The 13,714-nt window shown below is 41.1% G+C and overlaps 1 protein-coding gene across 3 annotated transcripts; it reads left to right on the top strand.

The window, feature by feature from the left end:
* The first annotated feature begins 267 nt into the window (after nucleotides 1-267).
* plpp1a (phospholipid phosphatase 1a) lies at nucleotides 268-13,646 on the top strand. Of its 3 annotated transcripts, none has more exons than XM_030767348.1 (7): nucleotides 268-411; nucleotides 600-726; nucleotides 6,521-6,672; nucleotides 8,157-8,440; nucleotides 10,425-10,482; nucleotides 12,761-12,937; nucleotides 13,191-13,646. In XM_030767348.1, exons 1-7 carry the CDS (start codon nucleotides 409-411, stop codon nucleotides 13,308-13,310), a joined length of 921 nt encoding a protein of 306 aa, XP_030623208.1. In that variant the 5' UTR covers nucleotides 268-408; the 3' UTR covers nucleotides 13,311-13,646. The 3 variants fall into 3 exon arrangements, with proteins under 3 accessions (XP_030623208.1, XP_030623207.1, XP_030623209.1); XM_030767347.1 differs by lacking the exon at nucleotides 6,521-6,672 and adding an exon at nucleotides 3,329-3,483 and having other exon boundaries at nucleotides 13,191-13,638; XM_030767349.1 differs by lacking the exon at nucleotides 6,521-6,672 and adding an exon at nucleotides 3,329-3,483 and having other exon boundaries at nucleotides 268-726; nucleotides 13,191-13,638.
* The last annotated feature ends 68 nt before the right edge of the window (nucleotides 13,647-13,714 follow it).

The raw sequence follows: 13,714 nt of genomic DNA, 5'->3' as shown, positions 1-13,714 counted from the left end.
CTCATTTTGGCCAACAGTTTAAAAAACATTGCCGATATCCTAAAAAGGAAAGATTACTTATGATAATACTAGCCTACTTATAATTACATTACTCTTATAACACTGATGAGAAGCGACTTATGCGCCACTCATTTTTACATTTCGAGTCTTAGGACGAATCTGAGCGAGAAGGAGGAGCAATATGGAACGTGGCGAATGCTTTCGTATTGTGCTGGCAGGCCTGTCATAGGCTACTCTGTAGATCTCCTTCATCTGCTATCATGACACCATGCTGTGCTCATCTCTTCGGCGTGCAGTCCTGGAGCAAGAGACGTTGTATCGACGCCACTCTGTGTAGCCGGTTATACATGTGACGGCCCAGTTCAAAGGCTTGTCGTTGTCTGCGTCTTGTCTTTTTTTCGGCCTTTAATGGTTGGTTGATATTAAGGAACACAGCAGTTTATGTCCTGTGTCTCAGAAGGGCGACTATCAATCGTCATTTTGAAGTTGAATGTTGTGTAGGCTATTAGTTTTACATATCGTAGACGTAGTTTGAATGTAAGTAAATGGTTTTGGTGAACTATTGTTATTGGTGTTTACTATTGACAACTTGGAACTAGCAACGCACGAGGATCAGTCCTTCGATCTGCCGTCAGTCACTGAACCCACAAACACGAGGGACGCTAAAGATGTTCGAAACAAGGGGGATTCCATTCATATTGCTTGACATCGCGTGTTTAATACTCGGTATGTATCACAAGTAAATCTTTCTGCATGCTTTTGCCTGTACTGTGTTCATAATATTCCGACTGGTTGTTACATGAAAATAAAGGGAGGGGCTAATTTGCGTTTCTGGATTGTTAAACAAATTGAGCAAATAAACCAACGAAAGGTGGGCTCTTGAGTACTATTAACAGGAACTCTTCATGAAAAAAAGAATATTTGGATTGTGCAGTGTCTCAAGATAGATGCATTCGGATACAATCGGATGTATATGAATTAGGTCAATGTGAACCACACTGTCAGCCAGACTGTGTTGGTGAAAATTAATCGGGAGTCATGTTTGTTATGTAAGTGGACGACACTGCAGTAGTCAAAGATTGTTACAAAGGAGCTCACACCTCGCCCAAAACATAATGTCAAGGCGAACTATCGTTTAATTGCTTCAAGTTCTCGTAACATGTCCTTCTGCATACCCGCGTCTGTGAGCAGTCTATCTGCTACGACGTTATCAAAATTTCCACTGGTCCAAAAAGAACATCAGGGCGTTGCTCAGATATGCGTTTGGTTTATACTAATGATCCTGTTATGACAGGCCCCAAAGGAGATTGCCAAACAGTACAAGTCATTAAGGTTTTTTCTTTCTTTCATAATTAGGTTACGCTGCAGTTTAGCTTACTATGTTTCACACATAAATCGTTGATTTAACATGTTAATAAGTGGGTTCCGATCTGCTTATTGGGTACTGTCAGTAGGAGGCTGTACACTGTCATACGTATTAGTATATATCCATTTTCCATCGCATTTGGATGTCTACATGGATTTATCGTATAATCTAATTACCCGTCATAGAATGAATCATTGAGGTAGTATATCTCTGGGATTGCAACTGTCATTAGTTTTGTGGACAGCCGCCTTAGTCTTACATTTATAAATAAGTTGAAAGACAATTAAATCAAGAAACCTTTCAGTAACTAAACATTTTTTTAATCAAATGTTATCGTTGAATGATTGGATTGGCTTTGTTAACGTCCGCATTTTAAAAATGTGCCCGGATGTTACATTCACTTTATACGTAGTGTGTTTTGTATGGTCTGTGACATTATTTGACAGGAATAGTCGTTGCGCAGACAACGCTGAAAACAGACCGGAGAGCACACATGGCTGGTTTTAAATTTCTGATCATGTGCCAGCAACACTTGATAACGCCACTCTACTTGTACCTCTCTCTGAAGAAACACAAACAGTACAATGTCATAGCTATAGGCCTACATCTCACTGTACATTGGACATTTACCTAATTGATCAGTGAGAGCCAGGGCAGACCAGTGCAAGAATGCAGCAATGAATCCTTTTGTGAAATTGCGTGGAGTCTAACGTGCAAGGCATGAATACTTCTCAAAAGTATCTCATTGGTGATGCTGAAAGGTAGGATTTGAATATGAATAGATAGGCTGGCTAGGGACAGGTGCAGTGTCTGTTGGTTTTGTTGTCTCTCTCAGATACACGCGGACACACACACACACTCATGTACATGCTCTCACGCACACACACGCACACACACATTTAGTACCTCAGCTGCTACATTCACTCAACTTAACTGGGAGGCACAGCTGAGAGCGTAGACAAAAGTATGGTTTGAGTGCAGACTCAGACAGGTTAAATATAACAGAGGAAGATCGGAGGCCATAGTGAAAGCAATGTGTGCATGTGTATGTGTGTTTCTGTGGTGCTTGAAAGAAGAAAGGTGATGAGTATATAGTTGTTTGTAATGAGTCTTGTCAAATAATCATAATTTCTTTTTTTTTTTCCTCACCAAAGCTGGCATGCATGTGTTTGCGTGTGTGTCAGGCACGCTTAGCCATGAGTAACAGCCCATGCTCTGTCCTGCGGTGGAAAAGAACCCTCAGGCTATAAGAATAGGCATCTGTGTCCTTTTCCCATCATGCCATGTGACAGCATTAACAAAGGCCTGAACGTATAGAGAATCCAGAGTTTACACATGAGCTTTCAGCTTGGACTTTAAACTGTCACAGTCCATTACGTCAGTATGATGTGGTATCTTTATGGCCTTCTCCTAGATAAATCTATGCTACTTCCAGCACGACAGCTCAAATCATATGAGAAACAAGGTCATATATTGTCATTAGAGGAAACCTACGTGAAGGAATAAATGCCACGTGGGTTCCCCAAAAAGTCACAGTTTGTCAGTCACTAAAGCAAGTATAACTTAGTTATGTGTGTTTTTTTCCTGTGCTTAATACTGGCAGTAGAACAGCAACAGTGTTGCTCAACTGATTACTTTATTTAAAAGAGGGGGATAGACTTGCGCAACTGAATGATGTCCAAGCAATTTTGGCTAGACAAAAAAGGAAAAAGAAGATTAGATTAGAACTGCATTACATCAATTAGAAGATGGGTGTCATTTGGAGAGAGAAGATTATCAGACAGACTCGAGGACATTTTTTAACTGTTTTGTCATTATTAATGAATATTAAATGATCCATTGCAGGTGGAAAAATTTTCAAGTTGCTGTATTGAAACAATGCATGCTGCTTTCACAGTCAGCTGTCATTTTTGATGTGTTTGATAAGGACGTTTTAACTCTTAACCCTTCTTCTGTTCACAGCTGGTCTGCCCCTTGCTGCCTTTAACTTGGGCAAAATCAAGCCCTATCAGAGAGGTTTTTTCTGTAATGATGAAAGCATCAACTACCCATTTCACCACAGCACAATCACCTCCACTGTGCTGTATACGGTGGGCTTCACTTTGCCCATTAGTTGTGTAAGTAATGTCAGACGGCATCAGTTTTTGGCACGCCCAATGTCTCCAGTTGTGATCAGTGACTGCTATTCCTAAGGTCAAGGACTGTGAGCTACTGGCTCATCACATGATTCTCGATTCATCAGCAGTCATGAGCTACTAAAGACAAGACCTACTGTGACGTAGGTAGTGGTGAACAGTATACACAGGGGAGCATTGAGAAATGCAATTCTTAAGTTATAGTTCAATTAGTAATTGAAAAATTGACAAACAGCTGATTCACCCGTGAAGCAACCAATAAAAAGCTGCTTCAACATTAGATTGACCAATGAACAACTGCCTGCTGCAATGTGAATGGAGTCACTGAGAACAATTGAAAGCAGATGTCCTCCAAAACACTTTAGTCCACGTCAACTCTAGGCCAAAGAGAGAAAAAAAAAAGAATTTTTTTTTTTACTCTCCGCGGCAAATGTTTATTCTGACGCATACTCTTGCTTCATGGACACACTGGGCATGCCAACTACCCCTACCTTCCAATCATTCCTATAGCTGAGGATGTCCACTTAACACTGGGCTGTAATTTATATTTGAGCCTATGTACCAAGGCTGTGTTTAGATCCATAGTGTTTTGCTCTAACGCCACTCTACTTGTCTTCAAGTGCGCACCCTGTTTTGTTTGAAATTAGAAATGCTATTCTAAAACTACCTGTCAGTTTTGCAAACTGTGGTTTACACCAACAGCTGGTTAAAATGCACTATAGAGCAAAGAGATGTCATAGTCTTCCACAACTTCCTGAATTTGTTTGTATAGGGTTGAAATTATGGTCAGTTCTCAAAAGGCACTCGGGCCTAGAGATAAACAAACGTTACGGCTAAGCTGTATAATCACAGAAATTAAGAGATTTTGTTTTGTTTTAAAACATCTGGTTTCAAAAACATATGGTGTTGGAACTTAAATGTGATAAGAGTAACTGTCTTCTGGATCACAGATGGAATACTTTCCCTATTTTGAAAAAAAAAAAAAAATCACTCCAAAAATAGTTGGAATACTTTCCTGGCACGTCGGCATATGTCCTGATTTGATGTTGTAGATACAGATTCTATTTGAGGCATTTTAGAGACAGGAGATTGACACAAAGCATTCTATGTTATGTGTTTGTAAGAATCTTTTGTCTTTTTTTAACAATGTGTGTCCAGGTACATCTTGTATATAAGAATCCACAGTAAACATGCGTTGGTCCGCATGTGATGCGCTTAGGGAATAGGAGATCATACTGACTGCTCACATCTTCCTTTTTTAATGACAAGCCCCCCCCCCCCCCCCCCCCCCCCCCCCATCAGTATATCACGGAACTTTACCTTCGTGAAACCACTTCTCCAATTTCAGTTCCACTTCTAAAACAAATATCCATACCATGTCGTAAGAGTGCACTTGACAATCAAATTACACTCTCTTGAGTGTGTACATGTACGCATGGGCATGTCATCAAAGCGCTCGATGGGCTCTGACATGGGTTATAGTCCAGGCAGCAGATTGTCAGCGTAGCTTTCATCGGAGTGAGAGAGAAAATTGATTGGGGGTCAAGAAAAGGTAATTTGAGGTGCTCTGTAGTAATGTTATCCCCTTGCAGAATCTGTGACCCCTGGACAAGTGGTGTTACAATCAATGCATACCGTCTATTTGAGAGACAGAGAGAGAGAGCAGTGAGAGAATGCATGGGCAGAGGGAATGTGTTCAGGTAATTTTGATTTGAAAGTAGAGTGTTAACGCACGAGTACCTCTGTGTTAAATCACAACGCCATGATTGTCCATGAAAAGCCAAAACAAGGCACATCTTCAGTAAAGACATAATTTCAGTACAGACTGCTGATTGACTACAGTGAGTACATTGGTAAGACTGTGCTTATGTTCTCTGTTTGACATGAGAAATTCTCTCTACCAAAGTGGATTAAGAAACAGTTACCAAGGATTTCCCCTCATGACGTTTGTACTGTCTATCTGGTATCGTCACCAGTTCATGATAAGGATGACCTCTGCAAGCATGACCATTATAATTACTAATTGTGACACTAACTCACTCACTGCATGTCACATACTGTTTTTTTAAACGTTCTTTCATCCTCATAACCAATATTAAACTGATTCAGTTAAAAGGGTTACAGCATTTCAGAGCTCTTCTCTTAACAGTTTGGTTATAGTGTCATAAACTGAGAGGCTTTGGAACATGGTTTTAGGAGCCATAAAATAAGTGAAAAAAGACAGGACAAGACACAGGCAGAGACAGAGAGAGAGAGAGAGAGAGAGAGAGAAAGAGAGCTGTTAATCCCCAATAGTGTTGCACAGGGGCAGTCCCAACTCACTCAAGTTGTAGTCTAAGCAAGCCATTGTCAATGTTGAATTGTAATTTAAAACAATGGGTTTTCACCAAGGGGACAGAAAACACTGTTCTCTGAGTTGAAGATTTGCATAGAAACAGTCTGAAAAAGAACACCTTATGCACAAAATAGTAAAAAAGAGACTTCTAGGTCTTTGCGTCCGACCAGGTTGACAATGGCGTCTCACACAGGCAAGACTTGACACTCTGTGCGGGGGTTTGTTTCCCAAACACACGAAATTCAACTGAAAATCGTCTCACGACTCTGGACAATTGGAGCTAATTTTGACCAATACTAAATCCTGTGCAAACCCCAAAACCACGCAGGAAGCAAAACAAAGCAATTAAACACACATAAACAGGAGTATTTTTGAAGCTGGGCTCACAAAAACACAGTGAGCATTAGTGTTGGATATCACTGCTTAATTAGCACCATCTCTGCAGCAGAATGAGAAGGCGTTGCCATGACTACGCCCGCTGCCATGTTTAACATGCTTACGGTGTTTACTTGGGATAAAACAGAGTAAAATGTCTGTCTGTCTGTCTGTCTCACTCACTGTTTTCCTTTCTGTCCCAGCACTGCCCCTAAGAATTGTATGTGGTGAAGTGGAGCAGGGGCATAGGTGCGGCACAGAGCACTCTTTTTAACCCATCTCTGTTTTCTCTCTCATTGCTTTTGGTAGCTGGACTCCCATTCGCAATACTCACACTGCAACACAATCCGTTCAAAAGAGGATTTTTCTGTAATGATGATTCAATCAAGTACCCTCTCAGAGAAGACACCATTTCCTATCAGTTGTTAGGAGCAGTAATGATTCCTGTCACAGTGCTTACTGTAAGTGACCTCTGTTTTGTTCACTAGATACTCGCTCTCGTTTACTCTTTCTTTATTCCTCTCGCTTCTGTTATTTCTTTTTGTATTTGCTTATGTAATAGCTTGCTTCCACTTTCTCTATTTACTGACATTTCCATCTGCAAATTAGTTTAAACCAGAACTAATATTTACATACTGCTTTTGCTTGCTATAGCGGCCAGAATCTGAAAGTCAAGCACAGTCCAAAGGGATTAGGCACCTGTAGATAATTATTCTGATATGACATCAGGGCTGGATACCTAGAACAGGCTCTAATTTCCATTGTGCTGCTTCTCAGAGGACCAACAATGTAACTGTGATTTGTACTTTCAGCTGACCTTTTCGGTGACTTTTTGACATTTCAGCACAATGTGGTTAAACGGTCTCCCCACACACTTTTTTTCATCCTAAGGCCAACAATACACGAGGCAAAACAGCTTCGGAAATGTTCTGACCTCACCATCAATCTGATCTTTGATAGTTAAAGACATTAGAGAATTCAGCCTTTGTTTTGCAAGTTATTAAACGAGTCTTTTTTTTTTTCTGCGCTGTATTTCATAACAGTCGGTCCCCATCCACTCTGACAAGCCAGCTTGCTTAACGTCAGAGAACATAAGCTTCACCAAGCAGGTTAGGCGGTTGCAGAGGCAGTTTGCAAAATATGATTACGTTTCTAACTTGTTTTAGTGGTTTAAAATAACCCATCAGGCCACAGCTTTGCAGGACCCTGTACGTTTTCAGCAACACTCGTACACAAATAAAACAAAAGACCCCATCATGGTTGACATTCTGGTTTATTTTCCAGTCTAACCACACGGGTGTTTGTAACACTTCATTGTGTAGTTTGAAGTTTGTGCAAAAGCACCTTTACCAGTAGCATTGCTACTTCCTTCAGAGCTATATACAGACCCCATCTGTTTATGTCACAGATGCCTCTCCTTTGAACAAACGCACAGTAACCACCGCCAAAGAGTTGCTCTAAAGAATTCATTTAAAAGGTCATTTGATTATTGAAAGGAACTGATCTAAATTTTCGCTACTTGGCATTTTATAGGCGCGTTTCCCCAAAAGGCTGCCAGATGTTGCCTCAGTCCTGCTTCAGAATAAGTCCATCTTTATCGAGTTAAAACTGTGCATTGTTCTGCCACTTTGATGTGCGAGAGCCAACAGTTTACCACTTTTACAAAAGTCAGGACTCCCTTATCCGTAATGAAATTCAGTTTGCACAGTGTATTACTGAACATGGTATCTCAGGGAACCAGTGAAGCCTGCACCGCTGAGCACCAGTCGTGGTCTCAGTCACGGTTTATGAGTGGACATCCTCTTTAGGTCACACTGATACTTTATTCTAGTTCTAACGATGTAATCAGGTATTGCTTGAACATCTTACTTTTTTCTGAGAGTTATGTCAGTTTCGCATGATGGAAGAGTAATAACTTGAATCATTTTCTTCTCTCCTCTCACAGATGATCTTTGGAGAGTGCCTTTCAGTCTATCTAAAACGCATCAAATCAAAGTCCTCTTTCAGCAACAGTTATGTTGCTCGCACTTACAAGGCAGTAGGCACCTTCTTGTTTGGTGCTGCCATGAGCCAGTCACTAACAGATATTGCAAAGTACTCCATTGGGCGGCTGCGGCCTCACTTCTTGGATGTGTGTAAGCCAGACTGGAAACTCATCAACTGCTCATCAGGGGCCTACATAGAGAACTTCACCTGCTCTGGGGATAAGACCATGGTGAACGAGGCCAGGTGAGTGACTCTGAAAAGCTTCAATGATGGCAGCCTCATTTTATTGCTCTTATTGATGAACATTTGTTGAAATTTAAATTTGAAAAGGTTTTTTTTTGTTCATAGCCTTAAAAATAAACAAAAGGTCTGAAGTCCTCTTGAGGCTCAAAATAATCTAATAGAAGGGGACTGATGAGCTTAGGTAAATAAGTTATTTTTTGCCTCTGGAAGAACAGTCAGTTGAATTTTAGTTAAATGCCCTCACTTTGTGTAAACCCAGGTCATGGGCACAGTACTCTGACAGTCTTTGATGTGGGGAAAGGGGCCCACTTGAAACATTTATGGACATCCCTTCTTCATGAGACACTTTGATGTGGTTCTGTCCAGCAGACTTGCAGACTGAGGTTCTGAGCAAATTCTGTGTCAGACTGCTCCATGTTTTAGTGTTACTAAATTATTAAACATGGTGCAAACAAGTCATTTGTGCTCAGGGAGGTCTTTCTGTGGCTGTAGGGTGGTTCATATTCCATCTGGTTCAAGATGCATCACTGGAAAACAGTGTGCATTTACCAGCCTTATTTTCCCTGTTTCAAACTGTCGCACCACCTGACCTCTACGAAAACAGCAGAGATCACCAGCCTTCAATGGTCGCTGGTATGAACCCCTTTTGAAAGATGATCGGTTAGCAGACCCATTGCAATGGTAACCTTAACAGGCCACTGAACATTCCTCTGGGGGTTTTTTTTTTTGGGGGGGGGAGCAGATTGAAAATTCCACTAAACTGAAATGTAGTTCTTTAAAGTGAAGTCTTTTGCTATTGTCCTGGGTCAGCTGCCTCCAGCATTTGGTTCTCCAAGCTCCTGTGGTAAGGCTGTGGTTCCAGTACTGTGTTGCTTTCTAATCCTGTGGTGAGCTTTGTGAGTGCAGGCAGTATGGTGCTGCAGGATTGTGTGTGGGCTCTTAGTTCAGACTCAAGGCCAGCAGGAACACGGGCCCTTCCACTGTCTAATTAACTGTTGGTGTGGTCCCTGTCCATTCCCCTGGGTAAGGTCCCAAGCCTCTCTTACTGATAGAACCACTAGAACAAATAAATGGCAGTCCGGAACAACCATGGATCGCCTTTTGCAGTGTGTTTGTTTTCCTCCTGAGTAGGAGTGTGAGAATGTGTGAACCTGAGGTTTAGACTCAATCAACTCAAATATTCATCAGGCCCCATACTGCATTTAGAAAACCGCTAAGCGAAAGATACAGACTGTCTGAAACCAGTGGCTTTCTCCACACGGTATACGTGCATGTCGGACTCTCTGAGTGCTTTTGTTTCTGCCACAGTCCTGCACATAATTCATTTAAAATCACTTATCTTGGCTCTGCTGACCTCGCGTGTAATTTAATCACTGCAGACTGAAACACAGAGGTAGCTGCCTGTGTTTAGACTATTAAACGGCTGCGTTTGCTGAGACCAAGAGTAAAAGTCCTATTTTAGATTAAAGAGGTTTATTGTATTATTCCTCTGGAAAAAAATATCCAGCTCATTATCTATTTAAAAGAATAGGGGCAGAGGTTGGTGGGTGCGTACTTTAAACGTTATGACTCTTCCCCTTAGATGATAACGACTGGTATATATTTAGTTACTGTACAGTGCACTGCAGTAATTTCAGCACTCCGGGCCATCATTCTGTGAGCGGATGACCCTAATCGACAGTGTGTCCTTATTTAAGTAAACAGGAAGACCAAAAATGCGACCGCCCTTCATTCACCGCTGTTCCCCCTGTATCCCACTTCCTTTTTACAGCCGGCGCTGGAAGACAGACGTCAGCAGACGTCAGACCAAGCATTACTTTCTAACCCGGAAAAGGGTGTGGGTGTGTGCGTTAAATCTTTGAACAATAGCGATAATAGAACCATTTCTGAAAACAGCATGTCGGGGCTTTGCTGCAGTCTATTTTTTTTTTTTTTTTTTAAACCTCCAGCCGTCCCATGATTCCAATCTGTCTTTGTGTTGCAGACTCTCCTTCTACTCTGGCCACTCCTCCTTCTCAATGTACTGTATGATGTTCCTGGCAGTAAGTATCTAATAATACCACAGACCACACGCTGTTCAAAGTACTAGTGCTTTATGTTCTAACTAGTGGTACAATACACTCCTATCACACAGTGCGCCACAGAATGTTTCAACTCTGTATAAAGACTTATATCTATGTACACTTTCCAACACTCTGGCCAGTGATCCTCAGTGCCTTAACCTAAAGAAAGCAGTACTTTGTGTCCGAGTGTCTACGAGCATTACAGACAGCCTGTAGCAAGCGGGTCCTAAATGAATAATTTGCACTCAGATCTCATTCAGATACGGAGGTCAAGTGCACTCGTGACCATTCCAGAGAAGACAGGGGCCATTTACAGTGGTGTTATCTTATGAGACAGGATATCCCTCTGACACAGGTTTGCTGATCAACACTTTTGTCAGGAAGGAGCACAGTGGCCTGTGGCTCTGTATAATCTAAACACACAGCAGTTACTACAAACACACAAGCCGTTTTCTCATATAACTGTGCCTGTTTAGAAACATGCTAAACACACAACATTTACTACAAACACACAACCTGTTTTCTCATATAACTGTACCTGTTTAGAAACATGCTAAACACACAGCAGTTACTACAAACACACAAGCCGTTTTCTCATATAACTGTGCCTGTTTAGAAACATGCTAAACACACAAAATTTACTACAAACACACAACCTGTTTTCTCATATAACTGTGCCTGTTTAGAAACATGCTAAACACACAGCAGTTACTACAAACACACAAGCCGTTTTCTCATATAACTGTACCTGTTTAGAAACATGCTAAACACACAGCAGTTACTACAAACACACAAGCCGTTTTCTCATATAACTGTGCCTGTTTAGAAACATGCTAAACACACAGCAGTTACTACAAACACACAACCTGTTTTCTCATATAACTGTGCCTGTTTAGAAACATGCTAAACACACAACATTTACTACAAACACACAACCTGTTTTCTCATGTAACTGTGCCTGTTTAGAAACATGCTAAACACACAGCAGTTACGACAAACACACAACCTGTTTTCTCATATAACTGTGCCTGTTTAGAAACATGCTAAACACACAACATTTACTACAAACACACAACCTGTTTTCTCATGTAACTGTGCCTGTTTAGAAACATGCTAAACACACAGCAGTTACTACAAACACACAACCTGTTTTCTCATGTAACTGTGCCTATTTAGAAACATGCTAAACACACAACATTTACTACAAACACACAAGCAGTTTTCTCATAACTGCGCTTGTTTAGAAACATGCTAAACACACAGCAGTTACTACAAACACACAACCTGTTTTCTCATATAACTGTGCCTGTTTAGAAACATGCTAAACACACAACATTTACTACAAACACACAAGCAGAGTTTCCTCATACAACTTGTTTAGGAACATGCTTCAGAATCAAGGCTTTGTAGAATATCCAGTCAGCGACTCAGTGGTTGTTTTATTTTGTTTTTCTTCCTTTCTCTGTCCCAGTAAACACAACACAGTTGATTAATGAGACACACTGATGACATGGATAAGCCTTGAGCAGCCATATGTCACAATGCTGAGATTCTCAGTGAGTGTGCTGACTAAACAAAGGCATTTATCTAATCAGTGGGAGGACAATGATGGAAAATACTCCATATTCTAAGTCTTTCTGTCTGTTACCTAGCAAAAAACTTGAGTTCAAAGTTCAGAGGCAAAAGGACTTAATGTTCAACCAGGCAGTTGCAGTTGTTTTGATGGTTGAGTGCAATTGTTAAGTTCCATTATTCACATATGGAAAATGTTACGTTATCCCCAAGCAGAACACAAGACATGCTGGCACACTGTATTTGGGCAGGGTTTACACCTGCGCACCAATCAAACTGAAAGCCACTCATACCCTACTCTGAATATAGCAGCACACAAAACACGTGGATTGTCAAAATGCATCTGTCTGTGTTCTGTCACACATTATTCATCTAGATTTACACAAGCGCCGACTTCCAGGGTGGAGGATGACTTCAACTTGTTTAACGACCTGAACCACTACTTTAAAGAGATCTAACCTTCGACTTGAGTTTATACGGACACATAAATAACTTATTAACTGCAGTCAACCTTGCTGTAAATGTAATAGTTACATGGATGGAGCTAGTTATGGTTCAAGGACTGTAACAGTTCCTGTGTGACTGCCACACACTTTGATATGTATTCCAGTAATGCTCCACTAATATTCCAGGATGTTTTCCAGGTTTGTGTTTATATGAGATGATCTTTTTTTCTCCGCTACAGCTTTACATTCAGGCGAGAATGCAGGCTGAGTGGGCCCGACTCCTGCGGCCCACGATCCAGTTCTTCCTGATCGCTGCCTCTGTGTACACGGGCCTGTCTCGCGTCTCCGACTACAAACACCACTGGAGTGATGTCCTCACTGGCCTCATACAGGGAGCACTCGTGGCTATTCTGGTGGTGAGTGTTGTCCTGGAGAGTATTTTATTAGATGCTGTTCTTTTTTCCATTAATTACCTTATCTTTAGACAGTTATCAAAACTCGCTACAGCTGTGTAGTAAAGCCATTTACTCATTTTATGTTATTAATAAAGTATTTATCTTTGGTTATGCAAGAGGCAATGACTATTATCTGTATCATTCTCAAGTATTAACTGAATTATCTGTTTAATGACGTCCATTAACGCTTGGCTTCTTTCCACCCACGCCAAAGGTGTTTTTCGTGTCTGATTTCTTCAAGAAGAGAGTTGAACCTGAGAAAGAAGTGGAGATCCCACACACCACCTTGCAGGAGACACCCACCAATGGAAATCATTTTGACAGCCCAAACTAAAGTACCACTGAACCACTGTGTGTCGTGCCACCGCTCAGCTGGTGGGATGAGGTTTTAGGCATGTGCCCACTAAAGAGGATGGACCACTGGGGGTGGAAACCCGTGAATGTAACCCTTGCTTTCTGCTCTCCTGATCCCGTGTCTAGAAGGGCCTCTCCTTATGGACGCTGTCCCATGTTGCCTTGGCTGGACTGCTGCTGCTGCTGCTATTACAGCTTCCTGTGTATTCCCCAGAACTAATATAAGTGTACCTCTATACTCAATGAAACCTTAATTTTTTTTTTTTTTATCTGTATGAAAAAAAAAAATCACTATACAGACATTTTTTTTTATTAAAATTATGTTAAAACTGTATGTACAAAATGTGTTGCGCTTTTTGAAGAAGAAAACAAACAAACAAACAA

The sequence above is a fragment of the Chanos chanos genome, chromosome 3, assembly GCF_902362185.1.
Source record: "Chanos chanos chromosome 3, fChaCha1.1, whole genome shotgun sequence".
Classification (NCBI taxonomy): Eukaryota; Metazoa; Chordata; class Actinopteri; order Gonorynchiformes; family Chanidae; genus Chanos; species Chanos chanos.
This window is presented reverse-complemented; position numbering and strand designations above follow the sequence as displayed.